Source organism: Stegastes partitus, unplaced genomic scaffold, assembly GCF_000690725.1.
Source record: "Stegastes partitus isolate 25-593 unplaced genomic scaffold, Stegastes_partitus-1.0.2 Scaffold47, whole genome shotgun sequence".
Taxonomy (NCBI): domain Eukaryota; kingdom Metazoa; phylum Chordata; class Actinopteri; family Pomacentridae; genus Stegastes; species Stegastes partitus.
In genome coordinates, this window is record NW_007577778.1 from 866,405 (window position 1) to 886,180 (window position 19,776).

The following is a 19,776-nucleotide window of genomic DNA, read 5'->3' on the forward strand; positions in this document are numbered from 1 at the left end:
GTTTGCTTTGTCGGCTTCACTGTAAAGATACAGAGCTGAAGTCAAACTGGAAAGTGGGTTTCATGTACGGGAAGAGCTAAAAAACTATTTAAAAATCAGACTTAATTCATACGAATGCAACTGACTAAATATCAGTCCTCTGCTTTACAGTATGTGTGACTCAGATTTAATGTTTTAGGCCATAAGCAGACCTAGTCAGATTATTTTATATTGGATCTGGACCTCTTGCATGTATGGTCCTCGATCTGATTGCGATTCAGTCTCTGGTCATGTGACCACGGTCTCACTGTCAGCATCTCGTGTGTTTGCGGAAATTACTGTCATTAGTCTTACACATATATAATAGTACAGCAAGCCGTGGCTCTATGGCAGCAGCAGTGTGCTGGAGCAGGTCGTCCACTAATTGCAAGGTTGGCGGTTCAAACCCCTCCTCCACAGTCTAAGTGTCCTTGGGCAAGACACTGAACCTGAAGTTGCTCCCAATAACAGGCAGCACCTTGCACAGCAGCTCTGTGTGTGTGAATGGGTGAATGAGAAACACATTGTAAAGGGTACCACTGAGGTAGAAAAGTGTAATGCAGACCATTTACCATTGACTTTTGACGTCTCTTAATAGAATTGGTGCAGTTCAAGTATATTTGTTTGCTTTCTGACACAGGCTTATTTCTTCAGACTCGATGGAGTTTAGGTCAGGATGGTTGGTTTGGTGTTTTTGTCTCAGTCAGATGAGCAGAACAGTGTTCATGATAAGTTAAAGTATACATTTGAATTATAATTCAAGTCACAACACAGCCCAATGTGATGAGAATTTACAGATGTTGTACATTCTTATTGTTTATTTAACACACATGCAGTGTTAAATATAAAATAGTTGTTGTACACTTAACATACAATAAAGAGTGACACATTAATAGTGAGTGATATGTATATGGTACAGATAGATTTATCTGTTCTGCTGGTGGTTTGTATGGTTCGTACAGCTGTGTGTCACCTCTTACGTCTTATGTCATGGGTGCGGTGAGGATACACCTGTGCATCCAGGGTGAAATGAGTGAATTGAGATGAGTCTACAGTGTCTCATTGGAGCGTAAACAAGCTTTAGCTGCAAAGAACCCACAGACAGATGACAATTATTCTGCATTACAAACTGCAACAGGCAAAGTGAAAGGCATAATATGAGGGCAAAGTAGTATATTCCAGTTGTATTCATCCTGCATGAAGCGGTATGTACTTGTAAGGGTAGGTTAGGTATGCATTAAAAGTTAAAAGAAAAGTTTTGTGATATGGGACAAAGCCATGTTCCTTGTTGACCCATTGACTCACACATCAGTGGTGGCCACGCAACGTGCTGACTTCCTATCAGGAGCAACTGGTATTCAACATGTGGCCCACTGACATGTGGAGAAGCCGGGGATTGAGCCACCACTTGTGCATTTAGGAGAGGAAACACTCTACCGGCAAAGACCCCGAAGACCACACAGCCACAGGAGGCAAAAGTCAGGCACAAGCATCACACATACAGGAAGGAACAAACACCCAGAAGGAGAGAGGCAAGTGGTTTTGTCAAAATGACATGAAGAAAGCATCCTCACTACAGCACTTTAAGTTTTGTTTTTTGGTTTTTTAAATTCTATCATTTATAGATTACAAGTCAGAGTCAGTGCAAGCACCCCAGTGAAAATCTAACACCTTGTGAGTTCACAATAACGCATTAGTTCCTCTCCTCCGCCCTCTCTGATGAGGATGTGGTAAATAGGTGGTAGGAAGACTTGCTTCCAAACAAGGTGTCATTAGAAGATGGAAAGAATGCAAAATATTTTTACTTTAGTGGTAGAACCATCTAATTAGTTCCAAAAGAATTCATATTTTGTTTTGTTTTTTTAAATAATATTTCAATAATTGCCTGTAGCAAGTCATAGCAATTGCAGTAAAGGTTGCTGGTTAAAGACAGGCTCTGTTGACACTACCGCATAGAGAGACCCATACAGCACAAGCTGGTTTGATAAAGCGGCGGTTAATAAAGTTGGATATTTGTGCACATCTTGGATATACAGTAGATGCTGCATATTGGAAAACATGATAGAAAGATGTGACAGCAGTGAAGTAAAGAGCAGTCTGAGTCATTATTGGCACCTTAAGCGGTGGGACTCACAGTTTTGCATGATAGTGATCAAAGTGTAGGTATACCGAGCAACAGGTGTGAAAGGTTCTGTGACTCTTACATGGTATTACATGATATCACTTCCTGATATGGCAAGACAGCCTACACTATGTGAAAGAGGTGTCCATTTAGACTTCTACTCAGTTGAAATGTCTCTTTTGTACCTTCAGATCACACATTATGTGATGGCTGGAAATAAACAGTTTGGATCCAATTTGCTCTGAGCTTCCTGACTGTCAGTTTTCAATAAGTAATTCAGTGATGGTACGGTTGAAAATAATAATAATAATAACTTAAGAGTCACCATGTCCACCACTATACACTGTGTATGCGGCCTGTAGTCCAGTTTAGCCAGTAAATGTTATGTAATGACGTACACAATGCTGTGTGACTGATTTTAAATTGTTTGACTTTGATATTGTTGTAACAAAAAACGGCAGAGAGACGCACCCTGACAGTCTCTGCTCATGCCACGTGTTTAAAAGGGAATGTGGTGAAACTGCATTCTTATCATACTGTAGTGCAGAGTAGAGACACATTAAGCCCACAATTTAGTTCTTGTTGCAAACATACACACAAAGGGAAGACCGAATACAGATAATGTCTGCTGTGAAAACAGCTATATTGTATAATTTTATGATGGAGGAGCCAGTTACATCGGCTCAGCTCAGTGTAGCTCCAAAAGACACAGCAAACATTTTGCAGAGCGTTTACTTCTGGGAGGGCTCCACCAGAAATTGGACATAAAGTAGTTGAGTAAACGATGTAACTTCTTTCCACCATTTTTTTATGGGGCCAGATTGCTTTATTTGGTACAGTTGCTCATTAAAAGCACATCTGAAACCTTCTTCATGGTGATGTACGAGAAATATTAAGTAACACAACCCTGTGTTTCTCATATTAGAACTTCATTTCTGGTTGGAATAAATGTAACACTCCCTTTTAAATTTGAATGTCAGCTGACTAACTTCTTATTTGTATGCCACCAAACAATCGTGGGTGGAGCACCATTGTGCCAAAATAGCCAAATAGTTGTGCCATTAAGTAAAACACTTGTTTCTTTCTTTCATCTGGTCCAGGAGATATCAGTTGTTTTACCAAATCTTCAGTGAGAGAGCCTGTCGTCTTCTCATGACACTCTGCAAACATTATGCACAAAATGGCATCACGAAGCTCATTCAATGTGCCCATAAACAAGAATTATGTGTTTGAGAACAGTGGCAACAAATAAAATAACGCTACAAAGAAAATGACAAAATAAATAACTGAGATTAAAGCAAAAATCATCTCAGATATCCTTCCTGTCCTCATTAGTTAATGTGTTAAGGCTTGAAACAGTCAGCGGCCACTGGTCCTTGTGCAATAAGTCGGGTTGGTTAAGAAGTACCTGAGGCATGCTTGGTATCTGGATCAGCTCAGGCATTCTGCCCTGCAGCAACACAGTGGAATGACGAATGTAATAAAATTAACTTTGTGCCTATCCATCTTCTTTGACAAACGTGTCACAATTATCACTGACTTTAAAGATAAAGCTTGTATAAGAAGAAAGGTCAGACATCTCTCTTCTTCCTGGTCCTTTACATACTCTATCAATACAACGATGTCAAAAGTTCTGCATTCAAAGGTGAAGTTTAGCACAGTGGTTGCCAACCTGGAGGCCGGCCTGTTCCTAGAAATCAGAGGACACATCTGAGGGGTCATGCGAGGACTGATGAGTTGGGAAAGAAGAAAAACATTTCCACACACAATTGGAGGCATTTTCAATTATGTGTTTTGTTTTGTTTTTTACATGAATTATTCAATAATTTAGCCTCTTTGAAGTTCATCATATTAATGAAACCAGGTGAGAAGTTTAGAGTTGAAATATCACTCTGGTGACAATGCAAAGAACTCAGACATCTGAACGCACCATTTAGAAGGATGTAAAACAGAAAACTACATCTTCATATTGGGAAACTTGAGGAAGAGTTGATAAGAGTGAAAAAAAAATAAAAAATCAGAGCCCTGGTTCTGAGTGGTGAAGTGTGCATTATTGAGCATTCAGCCTTCTGACAGTACAGCCCTACTCTGCAAAGAATTCATCAGCTGCATGGAGTTACATATTTGTCAGGTTTTTATTGTTTTAAATTTTCATTTAAAAGCAAATTTCTGAAAAAACCTGCTCACAACTTTCCACTGCCTGCAATCCACAGCAGAATCTTAAGCCCCCGCTTTATTTTAGGGGTCATGATGTAAAACGGTTGCGAAGCAGCACCTCATATCAGCTTATCAGAGGAAACACTTTGATCTGATATGAAGCTTACATTGCTACCAAGAGGCAGGTGGAGGCTGACATAAATCAACACTGCAATCAGCATCACAAAAACACAGCTTAGGAGGGATTTTCTCTCCACATAAGATGTACATAACAGCGTTCTTAAATTGGCCCCAGGGGACAAATAAAGTTTTTTGATTTGAGTTGAACTGAATAGATTAATGTGCTTCTAAGCGCTTAAAGCCTGTGTACAGACCGGCAGGTGAAGATACTCAACATTGTTCTGAAGACATAAGAAGCCAGTAGTCTTGCCACCAAATTCCTCTGTTGCATGCAGGTAACTCATCTTCACCACACACGCAAATATGCTTTGTGCATTTTTACACCACCTTACTACGCTGACACCTGCTTTGCTCTGTTAAAGTGACAGACAATAACAAGCCAAAGTCCAGAACACACACAGGATACACCTGGATCAGAAGATAGTTGCTTTATTTGAAAGTATACAGTAACAAGCAGCAGGTCAAAGAGATTTAGTAGTGAGATCATCAACATACATAGTATGTTTAAAAGTTGTGCTCCAGTAGCAGAGCGCTCAGTCTATGGAGTCAGAGCACTTTTTAGAAGCTGCTGATTAAGTTCATGTCGGCCAAGGTCAGCTGGCCAGGAGGTTGTCTTTGACTGGAGACATGGGCTCTCCTTTCTTACAGGGAGTCATCTTCTGGTTGTCTCTGAAAACACAAAAGTGGAGGTTTCACAGCTGTTTTAATGGAAACTACGTCACTGCTCAAAGTTACAGACTTATCACAGTCATAACATTCCACATGTAGGTTGGAGTGAGTCTGTGACCTAAAACACTTCCTCTTTCCTTTTGACAGCATCCTTTAACAATGTGAAAAATGTGGTTTCAGCCGTAGTTGGGCTCAGAAATCTTCTACATTATGACTGTGTTATCATCTTGCAGGCTTACCTGGGGATAAAAAACATTCCTTGATATTTTGGATTTTTCCAAAAGAATTGTGACCAAAGTTTTGCAACAAGCAAAAAGCCCACATGTTGCTCAGATCACAGCAGGATTGAAAGCACATTTAGAAAAGGTTTACCTGCTGTAACTCGCTTTATTTATGCTTAATAACTGCCCTTAATGTGTCCTTTAGTGTGCTGTTTGATTCCCAGCTGACTTAAACCTTCATTGCATGCCCTCTGCTGCTCACTCTACCCATATTTCCTGTCTCTCCACTGTCATGATTTTTTGAGATCAAAAAGCCTAAAGAATATTGAAAAAATAAACATATATATAACGTTACAATCTGAGTCCGGTTCATAAGCTGTCCTCACTTAAATACAATCCAGAAACGTTTGTTAAATCATGTCAACGAATGCTTTTTCCAGCTGCTTTCTGTGGCAGCTGATATCACACATTTAGTCCACTTTATACAACAACTAAACTAAAAGTGACTGACTAATAAGAGAAACTAATTAAACGCATTTGTTTTGATCAGAGTAGCAAAACCAACATGTAATAAAATAGGCTGTAAATAAGTATGACTTTGCGACAGCTTAAAACAAACAAATATGACTGAACTGAGAACCAGACCTGTTATTCTGTCATGTAGTAACATGTAGTGAGCAAAAAATAGTGCAATTTTTTTTTCCATTTTCATAATATTCCATGATGCTGAATAAACAACTTGAAATCCAAATTTTCAGGTTCAAGTAAAAAAAATGTGATAAAAATGACATATTTGATCTGTAACTTGAGCCTGTCTCTCTTACTTTTTAAAGCTGAAGTTCTTCCAGAGGCTACTGATTGTGGCCTGAACACCAGGGTTGTTCTCGTTATTGGGGGCAGAGAGTTTCTTCACAGAACCACCAGACTTCTTCCTGAGTCCGCTGGCCCTGGCTGGGCCCAACGCTCGGACCTTCGCCGCTTGAGCCTGGCTGCTGGAACTCAGTTTTGACAAACCAGAAACCTTGGCAGAGAAAGACCACATAGAGGAGACCAGAATAAATACAGGGTGATGTGCACACAATGTTTACAGTTTAACAAAAAATAACTTACATTTTTATTTCATCTTAATAATTTTAACTCAAAGATGAGAAGATCAGTACCAACCTACAGCTGTGACATGGAGTGACAACTAGACAAGTGAAAGTTCACAAAGATTGGAAGTCAGCAGAAACAAGTGAGAATAAATCCTCTGAGTAACACCTCTAAAGCCAACTTATAAAAGTTGCTTGCCTAATGCACAAACAGAACTATAAAACCTTTGTAGTTCAAGAGTACGTTTTGTGCTGTAACCAGATGTATTTTTTTGTGAACGGCAGTCAGGTGCTCTGGTTGTGCCTTGCCAAGAAACTGGTAAACCTGGAGTTTCCAGATGTGCCATCACTGTGCCTGTCCAGAGATCTCCACCCAACCTGTCATCACTGACTGGATCTTGAAACGTGCACTACAGCCAGGGATGCGGCACAGGCGTACTGAGCAGTCGGTAATAAACAGTTCCAGTGCATAACAGCAAGTATCTCTTTGGTCAGACACCAGCAACCATGACAAAGACAGCTGAAATCACAAAAATCAATAGCAGTATCCTGTATCCTTATTGAACAAACCCAATTATGAATGGCGTTCCCTGCTATTGCATGCTGTTAATAACTTTTAATGGATATCGGTTCCATATCAACCAGCTAGCAATGTGGTAGCACCATGTTGGGCTTGTTTTTTCTTGGTGTAATGAGCGGCTGTCTTGGAGATCTTCAGTTTTTTCGCTACCTGTCTCTCACTCATGCCAATTTCCAGCAGTGCCAAGATGGCTGCCTTTGTGGCTTCACATAATCCTTTTGTTTTAGACATTATGTGGGAGCTGACAACTTCTGAGTTGTGCTACAGCTTGAATGTAAGCAGGAAACCACTCTAGGCCTTCGCATGTGCAGTGCTGCTTATCATATGAAATGGCCTCTTATATATCCTGAGAATACAATTAAGCTTAAGCATGTCAATAGGACATAAAGTATTATGTAATCAGATGCATTTTTTGTCATGTTAATTGTTTTCTTCAGGTAATATACCTTTAGTTGTACCAGGCATTAAAATGAACAAGAAATTGAAGAAAACAAGGGCGGTCTTATAATCTTCTCCATGACTGTATATAATTCAGGCCAATCAGAAATGGTCCAGCAGAAATTGTTCAATGATCTCAAAAACTCTGAAAATAGTTTTCTTCAGTGAAGTCCTTTATACCTTTGAACTGACTGGTTCTAAAGTGGTTGTGGCATCCTAACAAGACATCACCTCCTCATTCTCATGGGCAGTTTTTATTATTTATTCATGAAACTGCGACCACTACGTATTTGGGAACCTATTTATTTAGATTATTTCATTAGTTTTGGGGTTATTTCATTGTGTAAACATGAGTTTTAACTTGATAACAGATATAATGGATATATTGAGTCAGTGACCATCACTCCTCGTGAGAATACGCCTACTTCAGTTGAGTGGCATCTGCTTACATTTTGAAATTCAACAAGTGCAGAAGAGGACAGAAATACGCAGAAAACTGCTGGGTACAGTTGTTTTGAGAGTTTACTTTTAAGTAAGCGCGTATGTTGTGTAACGCTCCTGTTGAAGATCACTTCAAAGATTTAGAGCATCCTCAGAGAGAGGAAACAACTTCAGAACTTTTGGTTGAAGAGTTCAGACAACGGCTGATAACCGCTCTCTCTTTTGCAGCAAATATAAAAAAAGCTTTGCTGTAAAGAAGATCACATTAAGAGTGTATGGCTATGATGTCGATATTTTAAAATTTACTTGTCTGTCATGGAGGAAATTAACAATACAAACTCAATCCTATGCTGCTAAAGAACTTTAATATTCATGCTAATGAAACCTGAATACTTGCCATAATATACATATAAAAAACTGTTGAACATAACGACAGAAAAATCCCACCTTTGATCTCAGCATGCCAGGTTTCCTATCTGCTCCAGTTGAGTGTGGGGGACTATCTGGCTCTGAACATTTGCTTGAATTCATTTCCTGAGGAAACACATGAAAGATACACATAAGAACACAAAGCTGTGCTACCAAAACACCAGTTCTGCACACCCACTCATGAGGCATGAAACTCTGATGATGAAGTATTTGTAACGGCTGACTTAACCACAATGGATCTATAGACATTTGAAAAGGTGGCAGAGACGTACAGATAAAACATCCTCCTCGTAGGAGGAGGAGAGGATGTGGGTGGGGGGTTCCTCTTTGTGGAAGGAAGTGTGGCAAGGCTGTGACTGGGAGAAGTAAGCACTGTCCTGAGAGGGAGGAGAGTCTGGAAGGTCATCCCCGTCCTTCGATTTTCTGTCAGGGGAGGACTGCTGATGGGGAGACGAGTCTCTAGAGGATCTGTAAGTCTTTGGAGAAGAGGAAAAACCGTCTTTCTTATACTGGAACTGCTGCAGTGCAGCCAGGCCCGAGGATGATTTTGGCGTTTCTGATGGTTTGGATAGAGAGGAGCTGCCTGACCAGCTGAACAGCCTGAGGCCCTGACTGGCTGAAGTGGGGGACAAAGTGCTAGATGACAGAGGTGGGCTAGGGGTTTCCACAGATGGAACATCGGGGCCATCACTGTCTTGGGTCTGGATGCTGGCTGAAGTCTCGTTTAGAGCTGGATCCACAGCTATGGGCTTCACAGCCTGAAGTAAATCCTCCTGGACAGACTCTGCAGTGCTCAGACTGGCTTCTGAGTTGGAACTGCTGAAGAACCTGCATGTGGGAATAAACACAGTCACATCAGGATCACACACAGGCTCCCCTTACCACTGCCTGATAATACAGTTATTGGCTATTGTTTTTGCATATATAGTCATTACAGCTCTTGTGCTTATTTTCTGTTTCAAAGAGTGAATTAAGAAGATAAGTGTCAAACTCATATCTGTGTGTCAAGTATGGATGCAGTTAGCTAAACTCAGCATAACAACTGGAAGCAGGGGGAACCAGCCAGCCTGAAACCTTGTCCATTAACACTAAAACAGAAACATAGTGCTGAAACTATTTCTTGACTAACGACAATATATTTACACACCCACACTTACTTACTTAATTTGTGGCTTTATAGGTAACGCCTGTATAGGCACAATGAAACCAAGCCTGGCAACACCACTGTAACAACAACACTTCAAGAATCCATGCATGCAGCTGTTGTGTTGTAAAGAAATAGTCCCACCATGCAGGTATTTTTTAAATTTCTGCTTGTGTGTGGTCTAAACAAATTGGATATTTGTTAAAGCTGCAGTAGGAAGAAGTCTGGAAAAGGAAAAAAAAAGATTTTAAAGAGCATGAAAACCTACAGTCCTCCTGCAGTTCTTCCCGCTCTGTTCGAAGCCCCTTCCACCACTTAAGATTAGAGTCAATATCCACTTGAAGCTCCCCAAAACATTTGAACCCCACCCTCCTGAGTAAAAGTCCTCGGTTTAAACCACTGCGCTACCATGTCCCATTTGGCTATCCTATGCTTTCCACATGTCTGCAAGGGTACACATGACCTAATTTCATCCCCCAACAAAGTCTGTGGAGCCCAAAATTTGTACCTGTGTTGACTGTCTACACTCCAAGTGCACCAACTGCACATTTGCCAGAAAAACAAGTGATGCTTCAAACATAAGTTTGGAGGAGAGACACAATGATGGAGATTCCCCATCATCCACACCTTCATAATTCATCAATGAAGAGTTCTACCTGAAGTCGTCACTGCTCGACGTTGGAGGAGCTTTAGTTTGTACATGCTGTCATGTGGTTGGTTCTTTCAGTCTGTCTATGCTTTTTGGAAAGAAGCTGGGGTTTATTTTTTAGATATTTTGGACCTGCAATCTTATTTCCCTTTTGATTTTTGGAAAAATTTAATGTAAAATTGACTTTCACCCTTTGACATAAAAGGAAAACAAGGCATATATACTGGGAAACTGGGGACTGCTCGAATCACAGGGACTTTCAGCAGTTTTTCTTTTTTTTTCTCTCTGAATGATTTTAAGTGCATGATGAACTGCAGTTGTATTTTTTTCCCCTTTTATTGACTATTCAGATCTGGTCTGTTTTGTCTCCATACAAAATCTGATCTAAAACAGCTCTTCATCAAAAAACAACAAGCAATGCATTCACAAAACATCAAGTTCACTATACTTTGCATTACTGATGGTAGGATGATATGTAAAATGTTTCAAGCAGCCACTGTCAGTCCAACAACCAGCGAGTGGCAATATATTTATAGAAGTGTATGTGTGACACGCAGCAAGTTCACTGAAATCACAAAGATTTGTTGGATTGTAAACTGGCTGGATAAAGCAAACAATGCAAGTTGCTGTCTTTGCAAATGTACAGTATCAACGAAGGACCTCAACACTACCAGTAAATCACCTTGAGATCACAGACAGGCTGATCAGCTGAGACAGAATCTGAACAAGTCATGTTTACAGCCTTTAAATGAACCAACAGGTAGGACAACATGTACTGCTAAATTATCAGGGTGCACATACAGCTTTGGGTCTGTTCCTCAAATCTGATTTATGAATTGATGCTGTTTTTTTTTAGCAACAACCAATCGGACAGCAACCATCTGGAAAATCTGACAGCTACACTATTTTATCAACTACACCACTCATGTCACAACATGTGTCACTTTTTCTGGTGTGACCCGGCTTTAAATATGATTGTAGAAGACTTTGCTTTCGTTTTGCACACAGCCAGGATACAGTTTGCCCTGCCTCCAGTCCTTATGCTAAGCCAGACTAACCACATCCTGACCAGGCTGATACTGACGTGAGATTTTCAAATATCAACAGAAACCAACTGTTTCCATTTGTCTGAATCTATCAGTGTGTGGATTATTAACCATAATGTACAACATTTATAAAAACACATTTATTTAGAGACACAATAGTTCTCTTCTATACAGTACGAGTAGACTGCTGTGCTGTTTGCCAGTAGAGCTGGTCCGAATAGCAATTTCTGATATTTGGGGTTTCGGGAGACAGATACCACCACCACATTTGGATATTCAGGTCCAGCCCTGCTTGCCAGGACTACTCCTATGTCTCTACATTAGTCAGGAACAGGTCTCATAAGGGGACGATCATTAGATGTGACAGAAGCATGGTGACGTCACCTGCTTCGGGTGGGCTGACCGTCCTCCTGAGCTTCCTGATTCCTCTTCTGCAGCAGCGTGGCGAAGCGATTGCGTGGCCGGGGCGGGCTGGTCAATGCGGGCTCATCTGCTTGCTGGTTTGTCTTGCATCTCTTCTGACTTGAACAGGAATATTGCTGCAGCACATCCTGGTCTGACATACTAGAGTCTACAGGAAGACAAAAACAATAAGCTCAGACTAAAATGTTTTCCGTAACACTGGATATACTGTAAAGAAATGATCTTTTATTATTCCTTTATTTTTACATTCTAATTGATTACTTTTTTCCGCTATTTTGGGACTCATCATTTGGAGGATGACAGTTGTTTTGCATTTGTTTTCCCTGCTGTTGTGCGCTGTCCATTTTAGTGTGGTGTCTGGATGTGACTGACTGTGATTGTGTTTTCTGTGTTTTTGTGCTTCTTGCCTGCCTGCAGAGCAAAAAGCTGTACGCATGAATATTTTCTACATTACAGTGACGTTTAGCTAATAGCATCACCTCCACCAGTACATACTGTTTGAGTAAGTTTAATTTATAACAAAACATTTTTCAGAAATATGTAAAGTAACTAATAATTAAAGCTGTGAAATGAATGTAGTAATTATTATAATGTAGTCAGCAACGTGGGGAAATATATACTACAATACAGTAGAACAGAAGTAAAAATTGACATAAAATCTAAATACTTAAACACAGAACAATACCTCAAGTAGTTAGCACTGAAGTACAGTACTTGAGAAAATGTTTAGTTACATTCGACCGGTGATCAACAGAAGCACAGTAGGTGCAGCTCACCCTCTCTGGGCCTCTTCACCTGCAGCTCTCTACAAGACAGCCTCAGGCCATCCAAGCTGGCGACTCTCTCCTTCCCCCTGGTGGACGGAGGTCTGTCTGTAAAAGTAGCAGGCTGGGGAGGGCCAGCAGAGGCCGGTGTGAAGCCTTTGCTCCAGATACTGGACCCTGTGGAGACCGGCGAGTCATTCCAGCTGTGACTGCGGGGCTTACATAGCTGAAAGAACATTTGCAGATTTCTAGATTAAATGCAAGACTTAATTCTGAGCATCTCGACTCCTTTATTTGACTGTGCTCTGGTACCTTTGGAATGGGTTTGTCAGGGTTGAAGTCGTCTATTCTCTCCATGGTGTTGATGTCAAGGTTTCCCAGGGCCATCTGCAAGCCTTTGTCATCCCCTAGATTACTGAATTCAGCACCGTCAAGGATAGAATACAGAGCAGGTTATGATATGTAACAAATTGCAATTAAATATAACCAGAGGTGGTAGTATATCAGGTGTGATTCAGGACAGGAGGATACAGTCCAGCATAACTGAGGGTGGCAGGGTCAATGTGCTCTGGGTAAGGGTTCAGGGGTACAACCTTCCTCCTGATAGGATCAAACACCAGCTGGTAAAGGAAGGTGTTATTGGCTCTGGTGAATCCCTCGATGTACTGGTCAGGGACGACGAGATTCATCTTTAGGTACTGGCCCATCTTTCTGATCACCTGATGAGAAGATGACAGCTCACAGTAAACGGATTGCAAGGTTTGCTCAAATAGTTAAATGTTGTAAAATAAAAAGACATGCATTTGGTGAATATTTGAACAAAAATACCAACAGTTTGCTATGACAGTTACTACGAATACACATTATGTGTTTTTAGCATAGTACAGCAACAATGCATATTGTTACACTTTATGTTTTCTATACTCTAACATGTAAACTTTCACACAGGGGATTTTTGGCTGTGGAATAGTTGTTTTGTCCATTGTATCATTTAACATTAATGCATTTGGTAGTTTAACTGTTAACTGTGATTCCTTTGGAACCAGTGTTGTTGTTCATGGCATTGGAAGCGTTCGTAAAAACATTATATTTAAAGTGAGTCTGGGAGAACACAGATATTCAAATGACTTAGGAGCCATGAGTTTCCAGTTCGAATTGTGGCCAGCTGGACCTTTACTGCATGTCAGCAAACTGGCTCACTCATGACAGTCAGAGTATTGTCAGAGGCTGTATGAAAACAGACGACCTGACAGCTCCCCGGAAGTGACGACAATATCTTGATAATAGCTTGCTGGCCGAGGTGCTCACATTTGGGCGGGGCAAGAGGCAGAACCTTGACACCATGTCGGCACCTTTCAGTCACTACTACAGACACTGGTTGCAAATGGCTTCACTATCACAAGATGGCAGCGCCCAGTTCTGCCACATTCTGGTTTTACTTCTGCACAGTGGCAGGCGGTGGTGACATGCTGTTCATCACTAGATACAAGCTACATAAAGACTGCTCACCTGAGCAACATTAGGAGCTGCTTATATCAGACTAAACAAGGTTTTATCTGAATGTAATAAACCTAGCATGTGTGCTAATTGCATGTTATTAGCTCTTTTAACAATAACATTGTGTGGCTTTGAATTTGTTGGACCTCTGAGCATGGTGATGACAAGACCTGACCTGAGTGAGACAAGGATTTCAACATCAAACAACAAAGAACTTGTATGTCCACCTTTTCAGCACAGAGGTGGAAATTTGTCTTATTATTATATAACAAATATACTGACTTATGGCAAAAGTTATGAATGTAAGACTTTTCTTCAGGAGCAGGTTTGGTGTGCAGAAAAAGTTCACACATTTGGTTGTCCCTCGTTAAACTAAATTGGAATTTAGAGTTCAGTTTGCTGTGATCTTGCTGAATTCATACTCAAACTTCACAGCCTCACCCACTGCTCTCACCTTGAGTATATCAGGCTCTTTTGCGAGCCGCAGCAGTTTGCAGGACTTCCCCAGACCGATACCGTGCAGGGAGGCCAGGTAGTCACAACCAGAGAGGATGCACATGTAGCGGAATTTCTCTTCTGTGAAAATGTTGCCCAGGGAGTGACAGCGGCCCAGGTTGCTCTGGTCTATCTCCAGGCCATTGCCCTGCTTGTCCATTTTGAGGATTACCTGCAGGATTGCGAAAGACAGATCTGTGTTTATATAGTCTCATGTTGCCTGACGTATCTCCAGGAGAATGGCAGGTTGTACCTGAAGTCTACATGCCGTGATTCAGACCAATGTTAGCAGTCTTTGTTAACCCTGCTTGCAAAAAAACTGTTGTTTCAAAATGAGTTAGTTTTGCAGTCCTTTGCAGGTTATATTTGGTACTGTCTAAATATGTTTAGCTAAAAATGCAACAAATGCAGATGTGTTGTAATGCAATGATTTTAGCAGTCGTTTCTGATGACTGATGTTGTTGTTCTCAATGCTGGCCTGCCAGATTCCTTACTGTTCTTCCTTGTTCTAACCACAAAAATCTGTGTTAGCACTGAAACTGCCCGAGCAACCTCAGACTGATCTGAATGTTGACAACAACAACCCATACACAACGCAGTGACAGCTTCCAGGTGGAACTGAGCGCCCTGCGTCTACTGCTAGGTACCTTTTTGCAGCCAAATGCCAGCAGGTCAGAGTCCTCAGTGATGACAGCCTGGGCCAAACCAGATTTTGTGAGGAAAGCTAACTGAGCATCAGCTTCATATGGAGCCACGACACAGTCCACCCCTCTCGCCCTGGCCGCCTGGATCAAGAAAGCACACGCACACACACACACAGTAACATTTGTAGTATTTTACCATTAGCAAGAATGTCCAAAAGAAAGGGAATGCATTTACACATACATGATAGAGCTCAACCAGTTATCAGATCCTAAAATGCACATTTTGTATTGTAATTTTGTGATATAAATTTGTTAATTTAAAATTGTGCTACTCTAGTCACCACTCTGTGATTTCCAACACCGTCTTGTCCACAGCACTATCTGATTAGTTGGAAACCACAAGAGCCTATCAACACTGAAGGATAAACATTAAGAGGTTCTTTTTTTAAATAAACATATGTAATACATACATAAACTAAAGTCTTGTGTTGCAGTTTGTGTGATACCACATTTTAACACCAAGATTTTCATTTTACTGCTAATTGAAATCTGTTCCCAACACCAGTGATCAGTCTGCTTTGACTGCTAATAGCCAGTATTATCACTGACCCTGGAAAAGCCACGTCAGTCGACCCTCAATACTGAATTAAATCTTGCTTCTGTATAGTTCAGCTGAGTCTAGCAGTCCTCACCTTAATAAGGTTATGAGCCATAGCTGGAGTGACGTTAACACAGCGGTTAAAACAGTCTCTGGCCTCAGACAGTTTGCCTTCACGTAGCAGCTGTCTACCTTTTTGAAGGTTGGATTCTCTGCGCCTGAAAGGTACACAAAAGATGAATAATTAATGTGTAATACTAAGCGAATTTAAACTGGCAGTTTGAATAAAAACTGAGACACAATTCAAGACAAAATGAAGGCCACGAGGGAAAGAAACGCTCTTTGCTGCAGCGGTACTTAAAATGAAGACAATCATAGGTGAAGCTCAGCTTCCTTGTCAACATATAACAAAGTTTTGGATATCTTTTGCTCCTTGATTGTGAAGTCTTTGTTTGTGAAGGTGATGTGTCAGGTCTGTGCGTTCCTTTCTGCACCTTCACACAAACAATGTTGCTCTGTTGCTGTTTTGGAATGTGGTCCTTCAAATAAACCAGGCATTGTCTGAGCATGTTTGCAACCACACTTCAAAACGCTGGATTGTTGTGTTTGGCACAGGTCATCAATATTTCTCTGAAACTCTGGGTAATCATATCGCTCCATTTTCTGTGACTGCCACATTTGTTTATGGCTCCAACATCATCTGAGGAGTGGAATGATGTTGTCTTTGATTACTTACTTGTCTGGTCAATATTTGATATATTGCTTTTAACGAGGTCCAAACACAACCAAACACACTCGGACATTTCAGAATCACCAATTCACCTCAACATGTTTTTGGACTGTGGCAGGAAGCCGGAGAACCCGGAGAGAACCCACGCTGCACGGGGAGAACATGCAAACTGCATGCAGAAAGATCCTGGGTGTCCTCACCGGGACGTGAACCGGTGACCTTCTAGCTGCAAGGCAACGATGCTAACCACTGTTCCACCTTGCAGCCCCAAGGTCGAAGATATTTAGTTAATTTTTTTTTTAAATGAAAAAAGAAGATAATCCAGAGAATGTTTGAATGAATTGTGTAAATGAAAAATCAATTATAAATTTTCTATTTATCAACCATTTGATATTTACAATCAGAATTTACAATTTTATTTAGCAGATGCTCTTATCCAAAGCAACATACATCTGAGGATAGATCACATTCATACACCAATGGCAACAGATAAGGAGCAACTTCAGGTTCAGTGTCTTGCCGAAGGAAACTTCAACTATGGAGGGGCGGGAACAGTCAACCTTGCAATTAGAGGACAACCCGCTCTACCACCTGAGTCAAAGCCATCAATATCAGGTTTCAGCATCCCTCTGCTCTAGTTGCTTGGCTTCCTCTCAGCTTCCTGTGGCTGCCATAACATGAAGCCCCACTGCAGTCGGAGTTGTTCTCTTCCTCAGTGTTCCTGCCTTCTTGTGGCACGACACTGTATGACACTAAGCAAACTTCAGTTCCTTGACTGTGTTGACTAAATACTAGAATTCCCAGTGTGGTGTGCACAGTGCAACTAAGATCTGCTGCATGTGACTAAACTCACACTGCTCCTGGCTGGGTGTTTAACAGTTGTTGTTTTTTGGTGTCTCTTGGAGATATGGAGTGATGTCTCCTGGGTGGAGGACATGAATTATCATCCATCTTGTGTAGCTGATAATACAAAGCAGTGTTGAGCTGAGTTTCTTCATTGTTTACTCTGCACTGATCCTATATCAGTTTGGCATATTTTAAAGAAAGAGCAGGCTTTTCATACATAAGAATTCTGTTACTAAAATATTCACAATAGATGTGTCTCTGCCCTGAATGCGTGCAGCAGACATTCAATATAGAGTAGGGTCTAAAAGTCGAAGTACGAAATCTGTTGCACTTTCAGATGAATTTAAAACTAATAAGAATGACTGAAGATTTAGAAACAGTTCAAAATACAAGAATCAGGAATAAATGATACCTTGAGGCATTATTTGGAAAAGTTTGCCACTGTGGGGAAATTTTCCACTACCTATAAACTTATTAACAGTCAATGATTTAACCTGAACCTGATTTAAAGTGCATCTCTGTTTATCAGATGTACATACTTAGATTACTTTCCATAAAATCAGTTCCTTTCTGCATTAAAATGCTTTAGATGCAATTCTATGGAGTTACTTTTCTAGCTTTAAATAAGAACATGGTCTTTCAGTTTATCTCTTCAATTTACATTTGGATTTTGTAATACTTAAAACTCTGTCCTCTCTCTACAATAGCCTTTGCTCAGGTCCAGATTTGTTCTGCTCCTGCTCAAAACGGATTTCTCTGCTCTCAGAATTACTGTTGCTGCACAAAGTTCCTGTTCTTCAGTTTTAGTGTGTCTCCCCACGCTCAGGTAACAAGTACATTTTCATTGCTGCTGTAAAAGGTATTAGGACCCCCCATCTGGATGCAGCCAAAATGGCCCCATAACTCAATTAAGATATGATACACACTGTCAGTGTCCCAAAGGTGCTCCTCCTGCTCAGCAGCTCAGATGGCATCCCCACAGTCTTATCTATTTTCTGCCTTCAAGTCAAATTTGTTCAACTTTAACCAGTCACACACACAAATGGAAAACTGACAAACCTGTCAAAATCACAACACGCATTCTGCATTTGTGTTGAATTTCGAGGACATACATGCATGTGTGTGTCCTGCATCTTCACACTGGTACACAATCAAGGTAAACACTCACATCCTGCGGGCCTTTTCCACCTCTTGTTTTGAAGGCAGATTGCGACCATCAAACACCAGAATTGGCTTGACACCGAAGTTTAACAGCATGTCCACTAACTTCATGCAGAACCAAACATACCTAGGATGGGACAAAGGAAAATGTCAGTTTCAGTTCAATCCTCACAAACAATGACATACTTCTGAACATTCCCTCTTTTTCATTGATTGAAAATAGTCAAACTTCTTACTGGTCAGTTGGTTCTCCTTTTGCAAGCTTCTCAGCACATGAAAAGGCTCCTTTATGTAGCCAACAGTAGGTGTCCACAGCCACCGTCTGGCCTCTGTATTTCTTCACAATGATGGGCTCTGCTGCATCTTTGATAAACTGAAGCAGTCCAGAGATTCCCATTTTCAGCTGCTGACTGGCGCCACACTGATTTTGAACCTGAGAAACAATCACAAAGATATACACAACTCATGTGTAACCCCTCATATGTAAACAAACACTAATACTTTCAAAGAGAAAACATATGATATTATCCAGCAAATCTTATATTAACATAAATTTGACAGCATGCAGGAACAAAAGTATAACCGCCTCACACATATTAATCAAAGTAAACAAGAGTTTTAAGAAATGTAAAGAGGGAATTGGTGTTGAAAATGAGGGTCCAGGTCTGAGCATACAAAATAATTTCAAGAAATATTTCTAAACTGCATCAGTTATTACAAATTCATAAATAACACTTTGCCCATCAAAGTGCAACTGGAATCAGAGCTAAACTTAGAAATATCAACATTTTTACTAACTCTGGGAAATGGAGAAAATATAGTTGTTGTTTTTTTTGTGTCACCAGTTACATTAAATCAAATTGCTGTTTGTGAAGGCACATAAATCCTGATCTCACACTGATTTTCTGGCGATGGGAGAATGTTACCATGTTCTGTTTAAAATTACTGAAGTGCTATGAGATGACATATGTTGTGAATTGGTGCTATAGATAAAGGTGAATTGAAAATTTAGTTGAATTGGAAGAATATACTCTCAGTGAGCATTTTAATAGAAACACCTGGTTCAGAAGATTGTGTCACAGAATCCACAAGATGTTGGAAACCTTCCTGAGATTCTGTTCAATGCTGACATGATCCACCACATCATTTTTGCAAATTCCTCTGCTGTGCTTCCATGCTGCCAGTCTTGTGTTGTACCACATCCCAAAGGTGCTCCACTACATTCACATCTGCTGACTGCAGAGGCCACTTAAGTTCACTGAACTAACTGCCATGCTAATGAAACCATTCCATACTGAGTTTAGTGTTGTGAAATACTGGAAGCAGCTACTAGAAAACAGTGGCCATAAAGGGATGCACATGGTCAGAAACACTGAGATGCACTGTGGCATTCAGAACATTGACTAGTTGATACAAAGGAAAAAGTACACCAA

The 19,776-nt window shown here is 40.6% G+C and overlaps 1 protein-coding gene across 1 annotated transcript; it reads right to left on the minus strand.

The window, feature by feature from the left end:
• Nucleotides 1-4,890: 4,890 nt before the first annotated feature.
• On the minus strand, nucleotides 4,891-18,740 carry exo1 (exonuclease 1). Its single transcript, XM_008306817.1, has 13 exons — nucleotides 18,580-18,740; nucleotides 18,351-18,470; nucleotides 15,701-15,824; nucleotides 15,012-15,149; nucleotides 14,324-14,536; nucleotides 12,904-13,091; nucleotides 12,685-12,787; nucleotides 12,385-12,598; nucleotides 11,570-11,756; nucleotides 8,619-9,174; nucleotides 8,365-8,451; nucleotides 6,192-6,388; nucleotides 4,891-5,146 (listed from the first exon to the last, which is right to left on the minus strand). The coding sequence occupies exons 1-13, from the start codon at nucleotides 18,738-18,740 to the stop codon at nucleotides 5,071-5,073; spliced, it is 2,364 nt and encodes a 787-aa protein (XP_008305039.1). The 3' UTR covers nucleotides 4,891-5,070.
• Between the last annotated feature and the right edge of the window lie 1,036 nt (nucleotides 18,741-19,776).

What these genes read in the sequence shown, in the direction of transcription:
- exo1 (XM_008306817.1), bottom strand. Translation starts at nt 18,740, where the DNA reads ATGGGAATCTCTGGACTGCTTCAGTTTATCAAAGATGCAGCAGAGCCC. An exon ending in TGGCATTTGGCTGCAAAAAG is followed by an intron (nt 14,537 to 15,011) that starts GTACCTAGCAGT and finishes GCAATCCTGCAG; the next exon opens with GTAATCCTCAAAATGGACAA. An exon ending in ACGAGGAGGATGTTTTATCT is followed by an intron (nt 8,452 to 8,618) that starts GTACGTCTCTGC and finishes GTGTTTCCTCAG; the next exon opens with GAAATGAATTCAAGCAAATG.